A 23,657-nucleotide genomic window follows, 5' to 3' on the forward strand; every position below is an offset into this window, starting at 1 on the left:
CCTGAAAGCCTGTTTACCTCTCTGTCTCACCCAGGAAGCTGTGCAGAACCTCCTGAAAGAGGTAGCTAGATGGCCCAGTGAGGTCTCGGATGCTGGCCCGGTAGTTTGAACTTTTCCTGTGGGCTAGGGGACACATGGAAGGGTTTTGAACAGGTGAGTGGCAAGTTTGGGGCAAATCTCGCAGTCAGGTGGACCCATGCACTGGAGATTTCACTCCAGTGAAAATCCACAAGGTGGCTCTCTTGTCGATACCCTCTCCTGGGGAAAACTGAGCTCAGTGAGGAGGTAGGGGCAGATTTTGCGCTGAAGTCCTGTCTTGGCTGCTGTTCAGGGAACAGGGTCTTGGTTGAGTGCGGCTTTTCCAAATCCATCTTGCAGCATAGCTTTTCATCTATAGCTCTCCCCACTTATTGCCTCATTCACTCATCACTCAATATTTCATGGTTCAAATTACTAGGAAAAGAAACCTGACTGGTCTGGGTCAGGCTACTTTGACCAGCCTATATAAATTATCTACCTCGAGGGGTGCCTGGGTGGTTCAGTCGGTTGAGCTTCTGACTTTGGCCCAGGTCATGGTCTCATGGTTTGTGGGTTCGAGTCCCATGTCAGGCTCTGTGCTGACAGCTCAGAGCCTGGAGCCTGCTTCGGATTCTGTGTCTCTCTTTCTGCCCCTCCCCAGCTCATACTCACACTCTGTCTCTGTCAAAAATAAATAAACTTAAAAATGTTAAAAAAAAAATAAATTGTCTACCTCGAATCAAGACTTTGTCTTTGACCAAGATGTATGTGAAGTCTTACTTGGTACAAAACTGTGCAGCAGAGTGTGTATGAAGGAGTGGATGAACTCAATGATTGACATTTCTGCAGCCCTGTGATAGATTGTATTATTGTTCTGAATATATACTGTCCTTCCTGTAGACTACTCACTGTAGGACTGTAGACATTCATATCCCACTTACAATAGGCTTAGGTGTAGCACTTGCTTTGGCCAATGGGATATGAGTAGAAATGTAAAGTATCACTTCCAGTAGAAGCTTTAAGTACCAGGAAGTAGTCTGGCATCTTGCCTTTTCTTTTCCCACTTGTGAACCACTGATATTTGGAGGCTAGTTGTTGTTATGTCAGAATAAGTCTAAAAAAAAAAAAAAAAAGAACAAGTCTAAACCAACTGTCACAGAACTAGTACCCAGAGGTAGGGTATTACCACATTAAAAATGAACCTGAATTATATGGCATTGGCTTTGGAGCTGGGCAGTGGCTGATGAGGAAACCATCAGTGAAAGTTGGAAAGATGGTGACATGTGTTAGGCAGTGGTGAAGCATTTGGTTAAACTCTAAGCTGGAAATAACTAAGAATGTAAATGATGTCCAAATGAGCTTGGGGCTTTGGGGGGAAAATTTGAGAAAGAATATTAGTAGCATACTTTGATTGCCTTTGGATGCATTTGACAAGTTATTGTAAGAAAGAGATGACCTCGAAAATAATTGGCCAGTTTTTAAGCAGAAATGGAAGAGAATATAGAAACTTCTGGGCAGGTGGTCTACATTTTTAGCCAGTGAAAGATACGACTGATAAGGCCCTTAAACCACAAAGTGATTAAAACTCATCTTTGTGGCAAGGGTGATATCAAGTGTATGGCTCTCGTGCCTTTTGTAAAAACCTCTGACTTGGTCAAAGTGGTTCCCAATAAAGCCTTTCAGTTAGTCAAGATGATTCAGAGAAGAGAGTTTAAGAGTGTAATTCTCCCAAAGGAGTGAGTAGGCTCCATTTGCTTACAATTAAGTCTAAAGAGAGAGGCATGTTTGAAAAGAATTGGTGGGTTTGGCAGTTGGCCCACAAGTGGCTGGAATCCAATAGATAAGAAGCCTCTTTCCCTCCTCACAAAAAGGCACTATCATGGATTTTTAAAAGACCATGAGTGTTTAAGACCTTGAGGGCTCCCAAATTTCTATGGGCATGAAGGAGGCAGAAAGCTGCTTTGCCTCAGAAGGGCATAACTTCCAGTGTTTTCTCAAATGTGGCCAAGGAGAATAAATGGGAATGGATGAGCTACTTAATGGGAACTAGGGAATTAATCCCAGAGAGCAGTCCCACTCTCAGGAAAAGTGGGGGGGCCTTTGCAACATCTGCTCAGCAAGGTATTAGAATTACTCTGGGCCAGTAAGTGCTGTGTGTCTTTGTCCTTCTAATTTTTTTTTTTTTTTAATTTGAGAGAAAAAGAGTGCCTGCATGCAGGGGGTGGAGGGAGAGTCAGAGGAGACTGAGCGAATCTCAAGCATGCTCCACACCAGCATGGAGCCCAACATGAGGCTCAATACCATGACTCTGGAATCATGATCTGAGCCAAAATCAAGAGTTAGATGCTATCCAACTGAGCTATCCAGGTGCCCCTCTCATTCTTCTTTCTAAATGGGAGTGTTTACTGCCACTATCCTGTCTCTGTTCCACTTCATATGTTAAATGTGTGTGAGGGGGTGGGGGCAGAGATAACTTGTGAGGAGGGGGAGAAGGAGGAAGGGGGTGAGGATTTTTGGTTTATAGGTCTCTGGATCAAGAGAAGCCACCTCTGGACATGATATAGAGACTATTAGAGGTCCTGCTCTTGATTCTGATGCCATGATTAGATGGGTCATTTGGGTGGTCTCCCCTGGGAAGGATGCATATTTATTTTGCATGTGGAAGAAACACAAAGGTCATATTTGTGACAAAGAAGGCAGACTAAGAAGATTCCACAATTGTTCAAAAACATTCATTAACCCTCTTTATGGGGTCCCACCATATGAAGAGATTATATATACCTACTCTGCTGACATCAGCTTTGGGTATGTGGGGCTTGCTTTTGGCAACGGAACTTGAGTAGGAGCAACATGTACCACTTCCAAGAAGAAGCTTTAAGAGCCATCAAGACATCTGCCACCTTTCTCCTCTTCTTTGTCTTAAAATTCCAGATTGAGGCTGTTCCTCCAGACTGGATTCTGGAAGGAAGATGATATAGAACAGAGCCACAGCTGTCCCATGGAAGATGTACAACATCCTCTGGCGCTTCCCAAGTGAAGTTGGAAATTGGCCCCTGTACACAGAGGGCAGGGGAAATCAAACAAAAATACAGGGCCACTGCAGATTGGTAAGTGGGAGGTTTAATAAGGAAGGGGACTTAGGGGCACCTGGCTGGCTCAGTCAGTGGAGCATGACTCCACTTGATCTTGGGGTTGTGGGGTTGATCTTGATCTTGGGGTTGTGGGTTTGAGCCCCATGTTGGGTGTGGAGATTACTTAAAATCTTCAAATAATAATAATATTATTAAAATAAGCAAGGGAAGTTACATGCAAGTTGGTCTTGGGCAGCCACCAAATGAGTAGATCTCTGCACCTCCCACCAAATATATTTTTTTGTACCTCCCACCGAATCTTAAACTTTTTTTTAATGTTTTTATTTATTTTTGAGAAAGAGTGAAGGAGAAGGGAAGGGGGAGAGAGAGAGGTAGGCAGAGGATCTGAGGCAGGCTCTGTGCTGACAGCACTCATGGACCGTGAGATCATGACCTGAGGTGAAGTTGGATGCTTCACTGATTGAGCCACCTAGGTGTCCCCAAATCTTAAAAATTTATATAGAGGCATTGGGGCACCTGGCTGGCTCAGTTGGTAGAGCATATGACCCTTGATCTCAGGGTCATGGGTTCAAGCCCCACATTGGGTGTAGAGCCTACTTAAAAAATATATTTATATAGAGGCCTTAAGTGGATTCAGTTATGTGTACCATCCACATGGTCTCAACAACACAGTGCTTTCTCAAGGCTGTGTCCTTGGGGCAGCCTCTAGGGGCAGGGAAGGCAAGCTGAATGTACACTCCAAGGAAGGGGAGCCTTTGATTGTGAAGGCGCAACTCATCAGTCAACTGACAGTCACATCCTCTTGATGACCTCCCCCAACAGAGGACATGGAATATGAGTGCGAAAACACATTTGTTGTGCGCCACTGAAATTTTGGGATAGTTGTTACTGCAGCATAATTTGATCCTAGATGATTGATAGAAGCTCCCTCAATTTTGCAGAGACTCTCTATTCAGTTCTCCTTTCCTATCTCCAAGACAACTGGAATACCAAAATGAGCTGTGGTGGTGCTACAAGGTCTGAGGCTTTGCCCCACAAATGGCACTATTACAAAGGACTTGTTCAAAAGGAAAAAAGAGAAAGTAAAACCCAAACTTCCCTTAAGTGTATGGATGTCTGCCCTCCCAAGAAGCCCCAACATAATGGATAGTAAGTGGAAATTCTGTGTTTGTGAATGGGTACAGCTGCATGAAACAGAGACGCAAACTAACCATGGCATGACGTCATCAGTACCCATGAACAACAACAACAAAATAGTAAATTATTTTATTTATCTTTTTGTTCCTTCTCTGGGATATTGCCCTCACCCACACGATCTAAGATGGTCCACCACCACTTTCACAGTTTAGCCCTTGTGAAGGAGGAAAGTGGAGGGGGCAGCTTGCCCTTCACCCTTAATTGCAGAAGTCGTACCAATAATTTCTGCTCTAATCCTATTGGCCAGAATGTAGTCACATGGCCAAGAAATATAATCTTCATCCTGGGCAAGCTTTTTGTCCAGATTAAAGTTCTAGGGGAACTGGGAAACTATTGCCAGGAAACAAGCTAACTTTAGAAGGATGAATATTGGGGGGCGCTGTCAGCAGTTACAGCCACACACTATGAGAGTTAACCCATCCCAACTATATTAGTTTCCTATTACTCCTGTTACAAATTACCACAAACATAGTGGCTTAAAGCAACACACATTTATTGTTTTATGGTTCCAGAGATCAGAAATCCAAAATCAGTTTCACTGGGCTAAAGTCAAGGAGTTGGCAGGGCTGGCTCCTTCTGGAGGAACCTTTTACTTGCCTTTTTCAGCTTCTATTGGATGCCTGTATTCCTTGACTTGTGGCCTCATACTCCATTTCAAAGAATATTATTCCCTTCTTACCTTCCATTGTTACATCACCTTTTCCTCTGATTCTGACCACCCTGTCTCCCTCTTATAAGGATACTTACGATTATTTTGAGCCCACCCAGATACCCCAAGATAATCTTCCATTTTACAATTTTTAATTACATCTGCAAAGTCCCTTTGGCATATAAAGTGACATTCTCAGGTTCCAGGGATTAGGATGTGGACCTGGTTAGGGGGACACTGTTTAGCCTACCATACCACCTTGTTCCACATTTAAATCATTCATTCATTTAGTCATAAAATATTTATTGAGCAAGAGTTATGTACCTGATACTGTGGAAGGTGGTGGAGAAATAGAGGTGAAAATACAGACAAGATCTCTGCCTTTCATGGGGTTTATACTTTAGTGGAGAGGACAAGAAAAGAAATAGCTAAGGTATTCCAAAACCATGACATATATTATTAAAAATTAAGCAGCATGCTATGACAAAAAATGACAAGGGGTTGGAGATGGCTGTGCTAATAAGTAGTCAAGAATGGCTTCTTAGGGAAGGTGACTAATCCAAAGGGCAACCTGAGAGCTTAGGGCAGAACAGAGCCATGAAGGATTCTTTCTTGGCCTAGAAACCTAAGGGAATTCGCTTAACTGGATTTTGGAATTCCAGTGACTCCCATTTTGAGCCAGAATGTTTATTATCCTATGCACGTCCCACCATTGCACGTTGGGAGTACATGACTTGTTTCTTTCTTTCTTTCTCTCTCTCTCTCTTTTTTTTTTTTTTTTTTTGAGAGAGAGAGAGCGCACATAAGCAGGGGAGGGGCAGAGGAAGAGGGATAGAGTGAGAATCTCAAGCAGTCTTCATGCCTGGCAGAGTCCGACATGGGGCTAGATCCCATGACCTTAAGATCATGACATGAGGTGAAATCAAGACTCTGACACCCAACTAACTGAGCCCTCCAGGTGCCCTTTGTTGCTTTAGTTTCATAGGTCCACAGATGGCAGGAATTGTGCTCCAGGAAGGATTATACCCATAGCTTCATCTGCATCGGCTTTTAGATAATGGGATTTAGGACTTTGGGTTTGATAAGATTTGTATGAGATTTTTTTTTTTTTATTCTGAATTGATGCTATAATGGGATGAGACTTTTTGGACAGTGGTGAGACTTTTAAGAACCTTGGGAGGAAGTGAATGTATTTTGCATGTGGACCAGACATAAATCTTTGAGGGCTAGAGGGTGAACTGAATAATGGCCTCCAAAGATTCCACGCCCTAATCTCTATGAATATGTTACCTTACATGGCAAAAAGGGCTTTGCGGGTGTAATTAAGTTTAGTAATTGGTTGAGTTTTTTTTTAAGTTTATTTATTTATTTTGAGAGAATGAGAGAGAGGGTGTGTGTGTGTGCGTGCACACACATGCACCAGTGGGGAAGGGGCAGAGAGGAGAGACAGAATCCCAAGCAGGCTCTGCACCATCAGCACAGAACCCAATGCGGGGCTTGAACCCACGAACCTTGAGATCATGACCTGAGCCAAAATCAAGAGTCAGATGCTTAACCAACTGCACCATCCAGGTATCCCATGTTTACTAATTGGTTGACTTTAAGATAGGGAGAGTATACTGAGTTATTCAGGTAGACCCAATGTAATAACATTAACTCTTAAAAGCAGAGAAGATTTTCCAGCTAGCAATAGAAGAGGAAAAGTCAGAAAATTTGAAATAGGAGGACTCGATGTGCCATTGCCAGTTCTGAAGGGCCCCCAGCCAAGGAATATAATAGCCTTGAGACGCTGAGAACCACCTCTGACTGACAGCCAGCAAAGAAACAGAGACCTCAGTCCTACAGCCAAATGGAACTGAATTCTGTTAATAACCTGGATGAGTCTGGAAGTGGACTCTATGGCAGAGCCTCCAGATAAGAGCCCAGACTGGCCAAAACCTTGACTTCAGCTTTGTGAGACCCTTAGTAGAGGACCCAGATGGGTCCACCTGGACTTCTGGCTCACAGAACTATGAAATAAGAAGTAAGTGTTATTTTAAGATGCTAAGTTGATGGTTATTTAATATGCAGGAACAGAAACCTAATAACTGTATGGCTGGAGCTGAGACTTGGATAAAGAGAAAGTATCACAGATGGGCAAATCTGGGGAAGTGTGTTCCGTCACCAGGGAAGAGCAAGTGCAAAAGCCCAAAGACTGGGAAAAGGAGGAAACAAATCAATAGAAGGTCCTCTCGGTTGAAGCCTGTTGACTAGGAGTAGGTACATGAGGTCAGAGCAGGGATAGGGACTGAAAGGAAGGTAGGCTCCAGCTGGAGGGATTTATGTTGAGAGTGGACTGTGGTCTGCAAATCTCCTTTGTTGAATCCAGAATGATTGCCCCAGCTACAAAGCTTGCTGCCTTCCCCTATCTCCTCACCCTGTTCCTGGAGCATACTCCTGTGAGGAGCCCCTAATTTCTCCAGCCATTTGGCTGGGAAGGGAATGATGACTGTAGTCTGTAGTACAGAGTGAGGAGTGATACCAGCTGCTGCATATGGCATATGGCATCAGCAGCAGGGCATATGATTTTGCACTCCCAAGATGGACCCATTACCTGGGACAGTCCTGGTAGAGAGCCAGGGAGGTAAAGGAAGTTAGGGCAGAAGAAAACTGAAGGCCAGAAGTCAGACTGGGCATTATCCAGATAATAAAACTGGACAAAGACATCACAAGAAAACTACAGATCAATATTTCTTATAAGAATCTGCAACAAAATACTAACAAACTGAATCTAGCAATGTATAAAAATTATCATGCAGCATGACCAAGTGGGATTTATTGCACGAATGCAAGGTTGGTTTAACATCCAAAAATCAATTAATGTAATTCTGAATATTAATAAAGAACAAAAACCATATAATCATCTCAATAGAAAATACATTTGACAAAATCCAACACCCATTAATTACAATAATAAAAAAGCTTAAGAAACTAGGAATAAAAGGAAACTTCCTTAACTTGCTAAGTATCAAAGGGCATCTATAAAAAAATTCACAGTTAACATCATACTTAAATGGTGAAAGACTGCATGTTTTCCCCCCTGAGATCAGGATGACTGCTCCCTTTAACACTGTACTGAAAGTTCTAGCAGGGGCAATTAGGCAAGAAAAAGAAATAAAAGGCATCCAGATTGGAAAAGAAGAAGTAAACTATCTCTATTTTCCAGGTGAGATGATCTTGTATACGGAAAAATCCTAAAGAATACACACATAAAAACTATTAGAGTTAATAAACTAGTTTAGCCAGGTTGCAGAATATAAGAATAATGTACAAAAATCTATTATATTTCTCATCACTAGCAAAGAAACAATCCAAAAATGAAATAAAAACAATTCCATTTATAATAGAAACAAAGGAAGTAAAATACTTACATATAAATTTAACAAAAGGTGAGTAAGATTTATATACTGAAAACTACAATATACTGTGGAAAGAAATTTAAAATCCAAATGGATTTTTAAAATCCTAAATTCATGGGGCAGAAGATTTAATATTGTTAAGATGGCAATACTCTTCAAATTGATCTACAGATTCAGTGCAGTCCCTATCAAAATCCCAGCTTTTTTTTTTGCAAAAATTGGCAAGCTGATCCTAAAATTCATATAGAAATGCAAGGAATCCAGAAAAATTAATCTTGAAATATAAGTTGGAGGAATCACAGGTCTTGATAAAACTTATTACAAAGCTACAGTAAGCAAAATAGTGTGATACTAGCATAAAGAAAGTAAAGATAGTAGATAGATAGATAGATACGTATATCTTCATGGAATACAATTGACATTCCAGAAATAAACCTGTGTACAGTTAATTTTCAACAAGGATATCAAGCCACTTCAATGGAAAAATAAGTCTTTTTATTATTTTATTTTATTATTATTTTTAATGTTTATTTTTGAGGGAGAGTGAAAGAGTGCAAGCGGGGGAGAGGCAGAGAAAGAGGGAGACATAGAATCCAAAGCAGGCTCCGGGCTCTGAGCTGTCAGCATGAAACCCGACATGGGGCTTGAACTTACAAACCACAAGATCATGACCTGAGCTGAAGTCAGATGCTTAACCAACTGAGCCACCCAGGCACCCTAGTTCTGGGACAATTGGATATCCATGTGCAAACGAATGAAATCGAACCCCTATCTCAAACATACACAAAAATTAACCCAATATGGATCAAAGACCTAAATGTGAGAGCTTTGAGCTATAAAACTTTTATAGTTTACCAAAAATAAACTTTTATAAAGTTTAAGCTTGTAAGTTTATAACTAGGTTGTAAACTTTATAAACATGTGTAACACTCTTAGATAAAAACATAGGCATAAATCTTCATGACCTTGAATTAGGGAATGGTTTCTTACATATGGCTCTGCAAAGCACAAGCAACAAAAGAAAAAAATAGATAAATGAGATATCATCAAAATTAAAAACTTTCGTGCTTCAAAGGGCACCAAGAAAATAAAAGGACAACCCACACAATGAGAGAAATTTTGCAAATCATAGGAAACTTCTATCTAGAATACATAAAAAGCTTTTATTACCACTCAACAGCAAAAAGTCAAACAGCCCAATTAAAAAATGAGCAAAGAACTTGAACAGACATTTATCCAAAGATGACATACAAATGGCCAATAAATACACACACAAAAATGCCCAACATCATTTGCCATCAGGGAAATGCAAATCATAACCACAAATTCACACCCACAAGGATGGCTATAATAAAAAGGCAGATAATAACAGCTGTTGGTAAAGGTGTGGAGAAATTGGAACATTCATATCCTGTTGGTGGGAATGTAAAATGGTGCAGCCATTTGGGAAACATTCTGACAGTTCCTCAAGTGGTAGATACGCAAACAAGAGAATTAAAAAACATGTCCACATAAAAACTTGTTCATAGAATGTTCATATGAATGTTCCTAGCTGCATTATTCACAATAGACAAAGGAAACCCAAATGTCCATCAATTGTGAATGGATTTAAAAAAGTATCTCCATACAATGGAATATTATTCGACAATAAAAAGGAATGCAGTACTGACAAATGCTACAGCATGGATGAACCTTGAGAACAGTGTGCTAAGTGAAAGAGGCCAGTTACATATTGTATGATTCCATTTACATGAAACATCCACAGGAGGCAACTCGGACAGAAAGTAGATTGGTGATTGACTAGGGCTAAGGGAAAGGAGTTGGGAATTGGGGTTGGGGGCAATAGGGAGTGACAGCTATGGGTATGGAGTTTCTTTTAAGGGGATGAAACTATTCTAAAATTAGATTGAGATGGTTGCATAACCCTGTGAATATACTAAAAACCACTGAATTGGATACTTCAAATGTGTTAGTTGTATGGCATGTAAATTATTTCTTAATAAAGCTGTTAAAATAATTTTAAAAAAAAAGTCAGACCATCTGAGTCCTCAGGGAGCAGGAACTGGGATGTGGGATGCCTGGGGTGTCAGAGAGGGGGACCAAGGTATGGGTGTGCTATCTGGTCCCAGAAAGGGAGCAGAAGTTGTGGATTTCTTCTAAACCTCCACAGGACCCACTTCATCCTTCATTGTAGATTGATACCCGTGGGTGTCTGTTGATTGGGGTCTATGGTATCTTTGTACCAATTTTTAAAAGGTGCCTCGTCATCTCCAAGATAAATCATCTTGCTCAAGTTCACAAGTCAGTAGTAACACAAATTTCCATTTCCAATACCCTAGTCCAGTTTGTTTCTTCCTTGGATTCTGTCAGACTTTGATGCCAGCCTGTACAGGCAGAAGGCCTGGAGTCAGTGCTTGTCTTACTTTGCGAATGGCAACAGGCAGTGAGTGTCCTTGGCCAAACTGGTGTCTCTTCCCGCAGCTATGACATCCTGGTCCCTGCTGCTACCATGTGGCCCCCTTGTGCTGCTATGGAGAACAGGGATAAGAACCTCTTCTAAAGCTACTGTCTGAGAACCTGGGCATGACAACTCTTGAGTGAAGTCCCTGACATCAAGGGGATACTTGCTATTTCTGTTCCTGGAGCTACCTGGTGTTAACAATCCTGACTTTACCAGCTACTGCAAAGTCCCCTATGACTGGCATGTGGGCCTGGAGAGGGGGTGCACATGGGTCACTTCCTGAGGCTGCCAACTTGGTCTAGTGTTGATAAGAGCAAGTCTAGAGATGATAAGAGCATGGTAAGGAGGAACTGGTTCACTCTGACCTTTGGTTTCATTTTGGCTTATAAATTGGGAAGGCCCTAGTGGCTGGACTTTATAATCCAAAGTCTGTTCTTGAGTGTCCTTCTAAAAATATTCAAGGGGCGCCAGGGTGGCTCAGTCAGTTAAGTGTCTGACTTTGGCTCAGGTCAGGATCTAACGGCTCGTGGATTTGAGCCTCGCATCAGATTCTGTGCTGACAGCTCACAGCCTGGAGCCTTCTTTGGATTCTGTGTCTCCCTCTCTCTCTGCCCCTCCCTTGCTTGTGCTCTCTCTGTCTCAAAAATAAATAAATAAACTTAATGGGAACATGCTAACCACGCTGCTTTGTACCTTATTTTTTTCACTTGACATATTTTCAAGATATCTTTCAACAAAATAAGTTAATAAGCCTCATTTTTTAAAAACAGCTGCATAATATATTTTATAGTGGCTAGCTTTATGTAATTAGTCCTTTGCTAATGGACATTTAGGGTATTCCCGGTTATCACAAATTTTGCTGCACCGAGCATTCTTGTCTTCAACTTTGCCATGGAAGTGGAAAAAGAACTCTGTGGTGTAAATTTTTTGACATGTGCTTGCCAAGTCAAAGGGTATATGCATTTGAATTTTTTAATAAACATGCCCAAATCATCTCTCCCCAAAATTATATCAATTTATACTAAATGTGAGGTTTCTTTTTTTTTTTTTTTTTTTTTGGTCTTTAAAAAGTTGTGTAGTCTTCCAGATTATGGATAGGACTGTAATTTAACAGCCATCCTTTCCCCACTGATTTGAATAATCATATTTACCATAAACTAAATTCTCAGAAATAGGGCTGTTTCTAAACCCTCCCACCCCCAACTCCATTGGCTGATTTATTCTTGTGCCAATAATAACCTATTTTAACTTCAGTGCTTTGGTGTTTATCTAGTATGTCAAATACATCACCTCCATTGGTTCTTAAAAATGTATTACAGGAGTTTTGGGGTTTCAAGTTGTGTTAATAAATCTTTTTGGGTGACAGTGAATCTAAGGATTAGACTAGGGAGAATGTCTTTCCATGCAGGTACATGGTATGTCTCCATTTAGTTAGGTCTTAAAACCTTCAGGACAGTGATACCATTTTCTTCATATAGGTTTTGCATATTTCTTGTGAGGTTTATTCTTTTGTAGTTTATGGGTTTTGTTTGTCCCTCTTTGTCCCCCAAGTAGTTTTTCTAATTTATTACTGTAGTATACAGGAAATGTACTAATTTAGGACCTCTGTGTATTATCTGTAAAAGGACAGAACTAGTCAGTAAAAGGTTTCCAGGATGAAATAACTATGGGCAGAGCTAAATGTTCATTGTAGGATTTATCAATGACTTTAGTACACTCTTGATCACCAACAATCCCCAAGAAGGGCACAGGAAATTCCTGGTACTTCCTTGACCAGGGAACCCTTTTTCAAAAGACATTCTGAAAACATATGTTGGGAAACAATACATCCAAAGACCCTTCTAGTTTCTTATCTGTCAATCCAGGGGTCTCCACTGAACCTTATCTGATGTCCAAACTCCCACTCCCTTTCCACCCAACCAAAACACAGAAGACAACTCAGTGTCAAAGTGAATGCTTTAATGAGTGTTACTCAGAGAGAGACACACATCTCTCAATAGCTGCTGCCCACCTCCATCGTCCCCAGCTCTTTGTTGGCAAGGAGAGCTAGCTGCCCGGGGGTGGGGCAGGGATCTGGAGTCTAAAGAGTGAGCCGGGGCGAAGAGAGGTTCAGGACGCACCCCGTGAGGCCTGGGCTCCTAGGAATGAGGTGGCGGGGCATGGGCTTCACGCTGGTCCCTCTTCAGGCATTCCTAGCAAAGCCACAAGGGGCTCGAGGGGCGTGGGGGTCCCGATGGGAACGGGGTGGGTACGCTCATGCTTGCGCAGGTCGCTCGCACTCAAGAAGGCCTTGGGGCAGTGGGGGCAGGTGTAGGGGCGCACAGAGCTGTGGGTGCGGCTGTGTTTGCGCAGCCCAGCCCGGTCAGAGAAGCTCTTGCCACACTGGGTGCAGGGAAAGGGCCGGAGCTCAGGGTGTGAGCGCTCATGCCGTCGCAGCAGCGTCAGCGTGGAGAACGTCTCCTTACACTCCCGGCACACAAACTGCGGTGGCTTCTCGTCAACTTCCTCACCTCCCACCTCACCCGCCCCTGCCAAGGGACCAGGAGCCTCCCCAACCCCAGCATCTTGGCACTCCACATGTTCCACCGTCATGCCTACCACTTGCCACTGGGTGGCCATCACACCACCTGATTCGGGGGGCAGCCCTAGCAGCCCTGCTGGAGGGTCCCCTAGCCCTGCACCTGCTGCCGGGGCCGTTGAGCCCTCGCCTGCCACACTGACAGGCAGTGCCAGCCCTACTACCAGCTCCTGTTGAGGGGGAGCCCCTGCGGCCTCACTACTCCGATGGGTCCGCTCATGCTTCCTCAGGCTGGACGATACCACGAAGGATTTTCCACAGGCGTTACAGTGGAAGGGGCGCTCACCTGAGTGCACCCGGCTGTGCTTAGTAAGGCTGGCTCGCTCGGCGAAGGCTCGCCCACACTCCTCACAGCGAAAAGGCCGTTGGCCTGAGTGGACCAACGCATGGCGCTTGAGGTCCCAAGACGCCACGAACGTCTTGTCACACTGCAGGCACTTGAACGGCCGGTCGCCTGTGTGCACCCGCCTGTGCATGGCCAGGTCTGCGGGCTGCCGAAAGTCTTTGCCGCACTTCTCGCAGCGATAAGGCTTAACCCCCTCGTGGGCCCGCTGGTGGCGCCGGAAGCTTGAGGGGTCGGAGAACATGCGGCCACAACGCGGGCACAGGAAGGGCTTCTCGCCCGAGTGAGTGCGCTCATGGCTCTGGTAGGAGCTGAGCTGCGTGAAGCCCTTGCCACAGGCTGGGCAGCGATAGGGCTTCTGTGCCGCATGGATCCGCTGGTGGCACGTGAGAGAGGACGAGCGGGAGAAGCTCTTCCCACACTCCGAGCAGAGGAAGGGGCGCTCACCGGTGTGGGACCTGTGGAGTGTGGAGGATGGGTCATGAAGGTGGCAGGTCCCTCACCTGACCACTGCTGCCTGTCTGCTGTGAGTTAGGGGCTCCTAACATCCCGGGGGTAGGGGGTACATAGGGCTGCACCCCAGAGTAGGGAATCTTCAGGCTAGGTGTCTAGATCCCAGATAAGACCCCACCAAGAGCCAGACCCCACTCCCACCTACTAACCTCCACCAGAGACCCTCCCGGTGGCCCAACTTCCAGCGGGTCCCCTTTCCAGTCGGAACCAGGCCAATCAGATCCCAACGGAATCCTCCAGGGCTCCCTCCCAACACAGTCTGCCCCGCCCCTGCCCAACCAGGGGCACCAGCTTCTCCCCACGGCCCAGCCCCACTCACCTTCCCATTGGCTCTTTTCCCTCTTTGAGCCTCAACCCCACGCCCGGTTGGTCACAGGGCCACCGCTGTTGTGCCATATCCCTCCCTCCTCCACCCCTGGTCGGTTCTTCCCAACCCCGGCTCCCTCACCACAGCACCGCACCCTCACCGCTCATGGTTGCGTAGGTCCTTGAGCTCAGCGTAGGCCTTGCCGCAGCGCTCGCAGCCGTAGGGCCGTAGGCCCGCGTGGGTGCGCCGGTGCTTGCGGAACACGGAAGGGTCGGCGAAGCTCTTGCCGCAATCGGAGCAAGCATAGGGCCGCTCGCCCGTGTGACCACGCTGGTGAATCTTGAGCTTGGAGAGCGCGCCATAGGCCTTGGGGCAGTGAGCACAGCGGAAGGGCAGCTCGCCAGCATGTGAGGCCAGGTGCACACGCAGGCACACTGGCTGCATAAAGCGGCGGCCACACTCGGGGCAAGGGAAGGGCTTTTCACCAGTGTGGCTGCGACCGTGACTGCGCAGCTCAGGTGCCGTTTTATAGGCCTTGGGGCACAGCGGGCATGCATAAGGCCGAGGCTTTGCCGATGCACTTGACACCTTGTCCCCACTGGCATCCTCTGCTTTGGGTTCTGTCTCCGGCTTCAGCTTCGTTTCCGCCACCTCCTCTGTGTAGTCTACAGGACCATGGGTGGCAGCATGACGCGCTGCCCTGGGCGCATTTGGAAATGTCTTAGTACAGGACAGGCACTTGTAGCGACGGCCGGATCGCTTGTAGCCGAGGGTGGAGGATGACCGGGCCTCTGTAGACTCCACCTCCATGGCCTCAGAGGGCGGAGCTTCTCTAGGAAAGAAGCAAAGTTAGACACAAGCCACATCCTTCTGCCATTCTCTAAGGCCTCTATCCTTAACAAGGCCTCAGAGAGGAGTTCTGTCTTACCAGCATTTCCCATGGGGGATGGCCACATCCTTCTTTCCAAACACCCCTGGGTCTAACACTCTGCACTCAAGTTTCCTGTCTGGTCTGTTCATTGAGGAAGGAAGTTGGACCAGGTAACCTCTGAGGGTCTAAGAGAGGAGTCTGGAGTTATCAAAATGTGCACCTGCACTTCTCTCCCCAGCCTCTGGGCTTTTCCAAACCCTGCATATTCCCAGAAGGCCCAAGTTCCGTCCATCTCACCATCTTCCTTTTCCAGCTCAGCATCTAAGGCCTGTGCCAGGACACAGAGTCCTATGCATGCCTGCAGACACAGAGGCTACGTAGGTGTGGGTCAGACCTGAAGGTTGCCAAGTGCCCAGAGAAGACAGAGGTAGGTTCAGCAGAAGGCAGAACTAGTGGGCTAACTGGTGATTGGCACCGTCTGTCTGGAAGAAGTAGGTCCCCAGTGTATGTATTTTGTCTTTCCCTTCTGGTTAGTTAGCTTTCAGAGGCAGCAACTGTTCACACAGAATTCTGGCCTTGCACAGCTGTAAGGTACTCCACCCTAGACAGGAATCCTGGTCCACCCTCTGCTCTGGAATTGCTGTTGAGCTCCTGCTCCCATATCTCTGGTAATGGGGAGCTCAGTTACTCTCAAGGTGGCTTGAGCCATTGCTAGCAATTACATGTGTCTCAGTATAATCAATATATCTGATTTAGCCTGGCCTCCTGGGACACCTGCTCTGGATAAGCCCCCTTCTTTCTCATTCATAGCCCAGACACCCTCCATCCAGCTGCTCCTGGGGATCAAGGCTGGGAGGAAATAGGATTAATGGCTGCATTAGTCTTAACACCAGCTCATCCTCCCTAGGGGATGAAAAGAAGAGGATTATGGGCAGATCCACTTAGGAAAGGCTCAGCAGCAGCTGCTGGGGGTGGCCAGGGGGAGGGAGGATGCTGCTATAGACAGGGCAGGGAGCCAGGTGTGTGCAGAATCCAGTCTGGGAGGTAAGAAGCCTGAGTTCTACTGCTCCTTTCTAGGCCTGTTTCCTCATCTGTATACCTCAGGGTTTGGTGGCTTTGAAGTTCTGACCCAGGGAGGAAGTTCTGACCCAGCCAGGGCTGCATCTTTATAGTCAGCACCCTTCTGCCTAGTGGCCCTGCCTCAGTCCCCACCCCTACACACATCATCTGCTATGTGCACAGACAGCTTCTTCATAAAGTATCATGTGACACTTTGTCCCCTGCTCAATAACTTTCCATGACTTCCATCATACCACGCCAACTCTCAGGTCCTTCCTGGCTGTTACAAATCCCACCAATCCTTCCTTTGAGCCCCACTCCCCCCAGGAAGCTCTTCCTGCATTTCCCCTCTGGTTTTTGGCCCCAATCCCACACAACTCTGTTCCACCCTCAGCTTGGTTCTTTTCACTTTTCCCACTAAGTGCTGGCGCTGGAAGGTGAGTTAAAGGGCTTGAGGACCAACCTTCCCCGTGGTTTGAATTTCCCCCTACAGTTCCCAGGGGATCCTTCCCTGTCTCTGGATGAGGCAGTCACTACCTCCTTTCCAGACCATCTCTGCACAGACTGCCTGATAAAGTTTCTCTTTAATAAAAAAGATAGCTCACATTTACTGAGCACTTGCTAAATAAAAGGCAGTTTCCTAAGCTCTTTACATATATTAATTCAAACTTCACATCAACATCGCAATAAAAGTTCTATTATATAGATTCCTTTTTTACAGATATGGGAACGGAGGCCCAGAGAAACAATGTAACATTGTGGTTAAGTGTCCCGTCTCTGAAACCAGACTGCCTGGCTTTGAATCTTGCCTCACTCACTTCCTAGCAGTGACCTTGTGACATTTACTTTATACCACAGGACCTCAATTTTCTCATCTGAAAAATGGAGGTAATAGTACTTACCTCACAGGGTTGGATGAAGACTGAATGGAAGTGATATGATATGAATAAATGCCCTCAATTACTGAGAGTCTTCTGAGAGCCAGACACTTTGCTGAGCACGCTACCTTATTTAGTTCTCTTACAGCTTCCTGAGACAGAGATCTTATCCTCGTTTTACAAACAAATGAACTGAGGTTCCAAGGGATTTAGTGACTAGCCCATGGTCACAAAGCTAGACTCAACAGCTGGGACTTGAATCAGATGTTTAACTTGCCTTGAGTTGCTGGGCCCTTGATCAGTCGTCTGGGCCCTCCCAGACTTGTCTGCTGCTGGGCCAACCTTACAGTGACCAGAACCCTGAATTCAGGCCACATCTTCATCTTCTCTCATTCCTGTAGAACTGCCTTGAGACCAGAACCAGCACCCTTTATGTCTGTTTCCCTCTCAGAGGGCTTGACCCCTGCGTTCTGAGCTCTGGGCCTCAGTGTTCCCACCTGTGAACCAGAAATCAGAGAGCTGGAGGTACACATCTCTCCTCCTGAAGCACTTCCCTGGGGAAAAGGTAGGGAAGCACTTTCCTGGGGAAAAGGTAGGGAAGTAGGCTGGTCCCAACAGGTGCCCAGCTCCATAAAGAGCAGAGGGCCATGTGGGCTAGGCCCCTGTCTAAATCCCACCATTAACTCCTCACTTCATTGTTCACTGAGGACTCTTCCACTCATCACTCCCTAGAGTTATGTTTCTCCAAGTCAGGTCTGTGAACCCCGTCCCCTGCATGAGAATAATCATCCAGGGAGCATGAGGATGGACTCAGAAAGCTGTACTTTATTTATTTATTTTTTAACGTTTGTTTATTTTTGAGACAGAGAGAGACAGAGCATGAACGGGGGAGGGTCAGAGAGAGGGAGACACAGAATCTGAAACAGGCTCCAGGCTCTGAGCGGTCAGCACAGAGCCCGACGCGGGGCTTGAACTCACTGACCGTGAGATCATGACCTGAGCCGAAGTCGGCCGCTTAACCGACTGAGCCACCCAGGCGCCCCAGAAAGCTGTACTTTAAACATCCTCTCAGGGCCATGCCAACCAACACTTAAGAAGCAAAGACGCATCCTTGGGTCTTCACAAAGCTTCTAGGAGAGGCACTACGACGCCTCTTTTTCACATACGGAGGTTAAGGCCCCAGTAAGGAAAAACACTTTACAAGCACACCTAACTAGTCAAGAGGCACAGACTCAAATCCAAGTCTTCAGGCCCCTGGGTTCTTTCTCTACCAGTCTTCATTTACTTCAGGTTTATGAGACAAATCAGGGGACTTTCCACTGCTCCTAAGACAAAGACCAGTATCTTTTCCATGGCTAGCAAGGCCCCGAATGATCTAACTCCTGCCTACCTCACCTTCCCCTCCATTTCATGGTGTCACTAGGCTCCATTCACACAGGCTGTCTTTCTTTTCCAAAAATAGCTAAATTCCTTCCCACCTCAGGGCCTTTGTACTAGTAGTCCCCTCTGCCAGAACCACTATTCCCCAAGGATCATTGTGTAGCTATCTCTTTGATTTCATTTGGGCCTCAGCTCCCTGTCACCTCCTCAAAGAAGGCTTTTCCTGACTACCTTTCTTTTTCTTTTTAAGTTTATGTATTCTGAGAGAGACAGAGACCATGTGAGTGCAGGGGGAGGTGGGCGGAGAGAGAAGGAGAGACAGAATCCCAAGCAGATTCCATACTGCCAGTGCAGAGCCCAACTTGGGGCTTGAACTCATGAAACTCTGAGATCATGACCTGAGCTAAAACCAAGAGTCTGACGCTCAACCGACTGAGCCACCCAGGTGCTCCTCCTGACCGCCTTTCTTAATGCTATCTGCATTCTTGCTCCTCCTCTTTAGTTCCCCTTACGATGCTCATCTGGATAACATTCCTTGCAAGGTTACCATGGGCCAGGTATCATTCTATGCATTTTGTGTGTACTACTCAAGTTAAGCCTCACAACTGCCTAGAAGTTTCCTATGGACTGAATGCGCACATATATGGAGAAAGCCATGTGAGGACATAACAAGAAGGTGGACATCTACAAGTCAGGAAAAGAGTCCTCACCAGGAACTGAATTGGCCAGCATCTTGATCTTGGACTTCCCAGACTCCAGAACTGTGAGAAATAAATTTCTGTTGTTTAAGCCCTTCAGTCTTGTGGGGTTTTTGTCATGGTTAGCCTGAACGGATTAAGTTAAACAGTATTATTTTCCCCATTTTACAGACAAGGATACTGAGGCACACAGAAATGAAGTAACCGGTCATGGTTACAGCCAGTATTCAAAGTCAAGTGGTCTGCCTCCCAAATTTCTGCTCTCTGTCCTGACTGTTGCTTTGGTAGCACTTACACATTTTATAGCTTGATTGTTAACTTTCTGTCTCCAACACCAGAGTCTAGGCTGGCAAAGAGCCAGGAACCTTTATTATTTTATATCCTCTACACCTAAAACTGTGATTGGTGCCCCAAAACAAAGTGAATGAATCAACCTCTGAGACAGAATTCAAACCCAGGCCTATTGCTTCTGCCTCCCCTATAGTAGGTGTTTGTGAGAATGTCTGCCAGCAGCTATTTATTAACTGAATTTCTCTGCCTTTCCAATTTCACAAGTTCCAAAAATTGCCCCATTATCCCATAGTGGGTTCATTGCTCTGGTGAGGGAGGTTTCTCTTTGCTTCACTACTGGCTTAGGAGGGGAATGCGGGCCTGCTGCCTGACCAGGCTGTAAAATGCCAGAGATGCAGGGATTTAATTCCCAGACAGCTTAGGCTATGACGCTGTGAGCAAGGATGAGGTTAAAAAAAAAAAAAAAAAAAAAGGAGCTGCTTTTTCTCTTCTCTGCATTTTGGTCTCCCCCCTGTGTAAACAAGTAGATGCCAGTAAGGCCTTTGAGCCATTGAGATCTGGTGAGATGATGGATGGGGAACTGAGAACTGGGCAGAAGTGAAAGCTAATCATCTCCTAGGCCTCCAAACTGGTCAGTTCACAACCTAATCCTAACCTACTTTTTCAGCCTCAGCTCCAGCCGCAGTGTGTCCCCCTCCCAACAGCGAACTAAGCTCCAGCCTCAATTCTCAAACTTTTTCACCTAAATGCATCTCCACTTGCAGTTCTCTTTGCCTCAGCAGCCCTTGCTCGCCTTCTCCCATGGGAAAATTCTTTTGCATCCTTCAAATACCTGCTTTCTCAGTGCCCTCAAAAATACTTAAAAGGCAGTAGAGGTAAGGGCGCCACGGTGCTCTGGGCCTCAGTTTTCTCATTAGTTAAATGGGGTCTCTGAGGTTCGTCCAAGTTCGAAGGGCGTTAGGGCCTAGGAGACGTGGTGAGAAGGGGCCGAGAGCGGCAGAAACCCGGCGCTTCTCGCTCTTTGCAACAGTCTATCTGTCGGCGCTCCCACCAGACAGACAACCCCGCAGGGCAGGACCCTAGGCTGACTCGTCTCCGAAGGCTGGGAAAACGGGGCCTCGGAGAACGAGGCAAGAAGGAGCGAACGAAGAATGAGAGAATGAACAAATGAATGGGCCAAGGACTGGACGCTGGACAAAGGCCTGCAAGATGGCGTTCTCTAGGACCGCGGGAGGGGCGGCCAGGACCTCGGCCGGGGAGGGGTGCCGCAGGCGCTGGGGACCTTGTTAGGCGGGCCGCGCGCCTGGGACAAAAGCCCGCAACATGGCGGGCTCTAGGACCCCCAAGGCCCGCACCGCGCAAGGCGGGCAGCTGTGCCAGCCGAGCCCAGAAGTCCACAGCAGCCGGCCCGCGGGGACAGCCGGCGGGTTCTAGGACCCGCTGGGCCGGAGCCCGACTGCGCCCTCCCGGGGCCGCACTCCTCCCGCCCCGCCCGCGCTTCTCGCGCCAGGCCAACCCCATCCGCCCTCTGCACCCACAGGGAAACTGAGGCCTCTCGGACTGCGTCTGCGCTGGGGCGGCCCGGGGCTTCGCTGCGGCTTCCCGCCGACGTTTCCTACCTCAACGAATTTGGGCTGGCTCCGTGGCGTCTGCGGCAGCTGCTCTGACCGACGGAGCCGGGACACTGCCAGGGAGGGGCAGGCGCTAGGACCCAGCGGGGGGGGGGGGGAGGAGGGGGAGGGAGAGGCGGGGCCGGAAAGCGGAAGTGGGAGGGAGCTTTCCCAGCTAGGGAGGAAGGCAAAGTTTACCCGAGCACTGCAGGTGAAAGTGGCGGAGCAACGTCTTGAAAGGGGTCTATGTGGGTGCTAACGACAGAGGACGCCAGACAGGTTTACGGCATATACGGGATTATTGCTATCTTGTGGCCAGATCACCAAGAACTGGAAGGCGGGAATACAGAAGGGCCATTCGCAAGCTTTGTAGCACCGAAATCCACTTATATTCCACCACATCTCCCTCAGTAGCGAGAAGTGAATGAAGCTCCCTCCATCTGTCTTGGGAAGTTGTTTTCAGGGAGCCCCACGAAAAGTGTCGCCAAAGTACTGAGGCCAGAACAGCAGAACCCTTTTTTCCCTCTTCTGCTTTCAGCCAATATGCACCGGAACGATTTTCGCAGCTCTTGCCGGAAGTGTGGCTTAGACTAATGCAAAGCAACGCAGAATTTTGACCCTCGTGGGCGGAGTCAGAGTCGCGTTTCAGCGACCTCTCCCTTAGCCCCGGAAGTGTGGCTGTGTACAACTGCTGCTTGCAGGCGGCACAGGAAGTGTTCTCCAGGCAGAGGTTTCGGGGGGAACCTTTTGCGGCTAGGACACTTCCTGTTTCCTAGTAACAATAGGAAGTGTCCGCGGAGCTGGGGGTAGACTCCTGGCTCGAGCCAGCTGCGCCTTCTTTCCTCTACCTCCTTCCTTCTCCGTTTTCCCCTTTCCCTTTTCCCCTCCCTTCCCACCTCCCAGGAGCCCTGGCGGAGTGTGCGTCTGTGGGAGCGCGAGAGCCCCCCACAGCCACCCCTTGGGGCGCGCGGCTGCAGTTAGGGTGAGGGTCCCAGTGCGCAGGCGCGCTCCCGTTCGCGGTCCCCAACGGACTCATCCGCGGCGGGAACGAAAAGGGGCCACCCGAGTGAGGTAGGGGTCTTGAGAAGAAATTGGCCAAGGAGATGAGTGAGGCGAGAAGACCTGGTTGGTGGTTGATCAGGAGAAGGGGCTCAAGCGAAGGGGCTTTGTGAGTTGAGAAGTCGAGGAGCAGGTTTGGAGGGGCTTTAGATCCGGAGATATGAGTTGTACATATAGGGATCCCATGGGAGTGAAGAATCAAGAGTCAGCGAAGGCCAATGTGATATAGGAGACATGGGGGCCTGTTATGGAAAGAGTAAGGGCTTTGGAAAGAAAATTGCTTGAGTCAGTGGGTTTGCCTCTGTGTAAACTGGACTAAGGAGGCACTGCAGGGTGTTGTGAGGATTAAGTGACAAAACGAACGTTCTTTACTTAGCACAGTGCTCCGCACATGGTAATGCTCAGCATGCGTTGTTGTCGTAAGTATTTTGAGAGAAGATAGAAAAAATAAGAAGGGATGGTGAGGGTATAGTGAGGAGGTGTAGGAAAGAAAAAAGGTAGGGGTGAAGAGCAACCAGAAATGGGTTGGAATTTCCAAGGTAGAAGATGATTTGGACTCAGGGGAAGTAGGTGAAGGAAGTGGCCAAGAGACTCTTTTAGAAAAGAGACTTTGTGACCCTGAAAGGAATAGGGGAGGTGAGGGAACAGGCCAGCCCATTCTCTGAAGAGGGCTTTAAGCCCCCACCTCTCACATCCTCAGCTGTCAACTGGAGAAAAAGGCTGCTTTTCAATGTCTCTAGGCTACTCTGTTTAGCTGAGGGATCAAGGAGAGAGAATTAGACTTCTCACATTGAAGGTCCTAGAAAAGTTTCAGGTTTCCTTTGAATATGTCACAGGAGGTAGGTTGGTTGGTTGCTCCAGAATTATAGAGAGGAGAAGGTTAGATTTTGTGGATTTGGTCTGATGAACAGAGGTAGGTTGGTAGGTCTGTGGTAGGTTGCATCCCTCTAGACTTTAGTTTTCTTATCTATACCTCTAGGATGAGTTAGGCCTAGGGGAGCTCTCATATTTGGGGAGCTTATGTGCAGGAGGCCTTAAATCCAAGAGAAAGCAAGTCCCTGGGCATTACTGCTTGGGGAACATTTCTGTGACCTCTGATGATCTTGCTGCTTATAGAGCCAAGAGGCAAAGTTAATTCAGGTCTTCCTTCTGACCACCACCCCCTCTTCCTAGGCCTTGGCCCCTCCACCAGAGGAAGATGCTGCTGCCACCTGCCTGCTCTTCCTGAACCTCCAGGTTTCTGCCACACTGCCCC

General features: G+C 47.0%; 1 protein-coding gene across 5 annotated transcripts; it reads right to left on the reverse strand.

Annotated features, from left to right (window-relative positions):
- Positions 1 to 10,378: 10,378 nt before the first annotated feature.
- Positions 10,379 to 21,679, reverse strand: ZNF668 (zinc finger protein 668). Of its 5 annotated transcripts, XM_027051634.2 has the most exons (4): positions 21,353 to 21,394; positions 19,455 to 19,505; positions 14,717 to 15,388; positions 10,379 to 14,194 (listed from the first exon to the last, which is right to left on the reverse strand). In XM_027051634.2, the coding sequence occupies exons 3-4, from the start codon at positions 15,364 to 15,366 to the stop codon at positions 12,982 to 12,984; spliced, it is 1,863 nt and encodes a 620-aa protein (XP_026907435.1). In that variant the 5' UTR covers positions 15,367 to 15,388; positions 19,455 to 19,505; positions 21,353 to 21,394; the 3' UTR covers positions 10,379 to 12,981. The 5 variants fall into 5 exon arrangements, with proteins under 5 accessions (XP_026907435.1, XP_026907436.1, XP_026907437.1 ...); XM_027051635.2 differs by lacking the exons at positions 19,455 to 19,505; positions 21,353 to 21,394 and adding an exon at positions 21,542 to 21,679; XM_027051636.2 differs by lacking the exon at positions 19,455 to 19,505 and having other exon boundaries at positions 21,353 to 21,494.
- Positions 21,680 to 23,657: the final 1,978 nt, after the last annotated feature.

Source organism: Acinonyx jubatus, chromosome E3 (genome assembly GCF_027475565.1).
Source record: "Acinonyx jubatus isolate Ajub_Pintada_27869175 chromosome E3, VMU_Ajub_asm_v1.0, whole genome shotgun sequence".
In the NCBI taxonomy this organism is placed as follows: domain Eukaryota; kingdom Metazoa; phylum Chordata; class Mammalia; order Carnivora; family Felidae; genus Acinonyx; species Acinonyx jubatus.

Bases quoted from the DNA above. Each gene is read 5' to 3' on its own strand.
- ZNF668 (XM_027051635.2), bottom strand. From the start codon at position 15,366: ATGGAGGTGGAGTCTACAGAGGCCCGGTCATCCTCCACCCTCGGCTAC. The intron at 14,195-14,716 runs GTGAGGGTGCGG...CACACTCCACAG, and splicing joins GACCTACGCAACCATGAGCG to GTCCCACACCGGTGAGCGCC.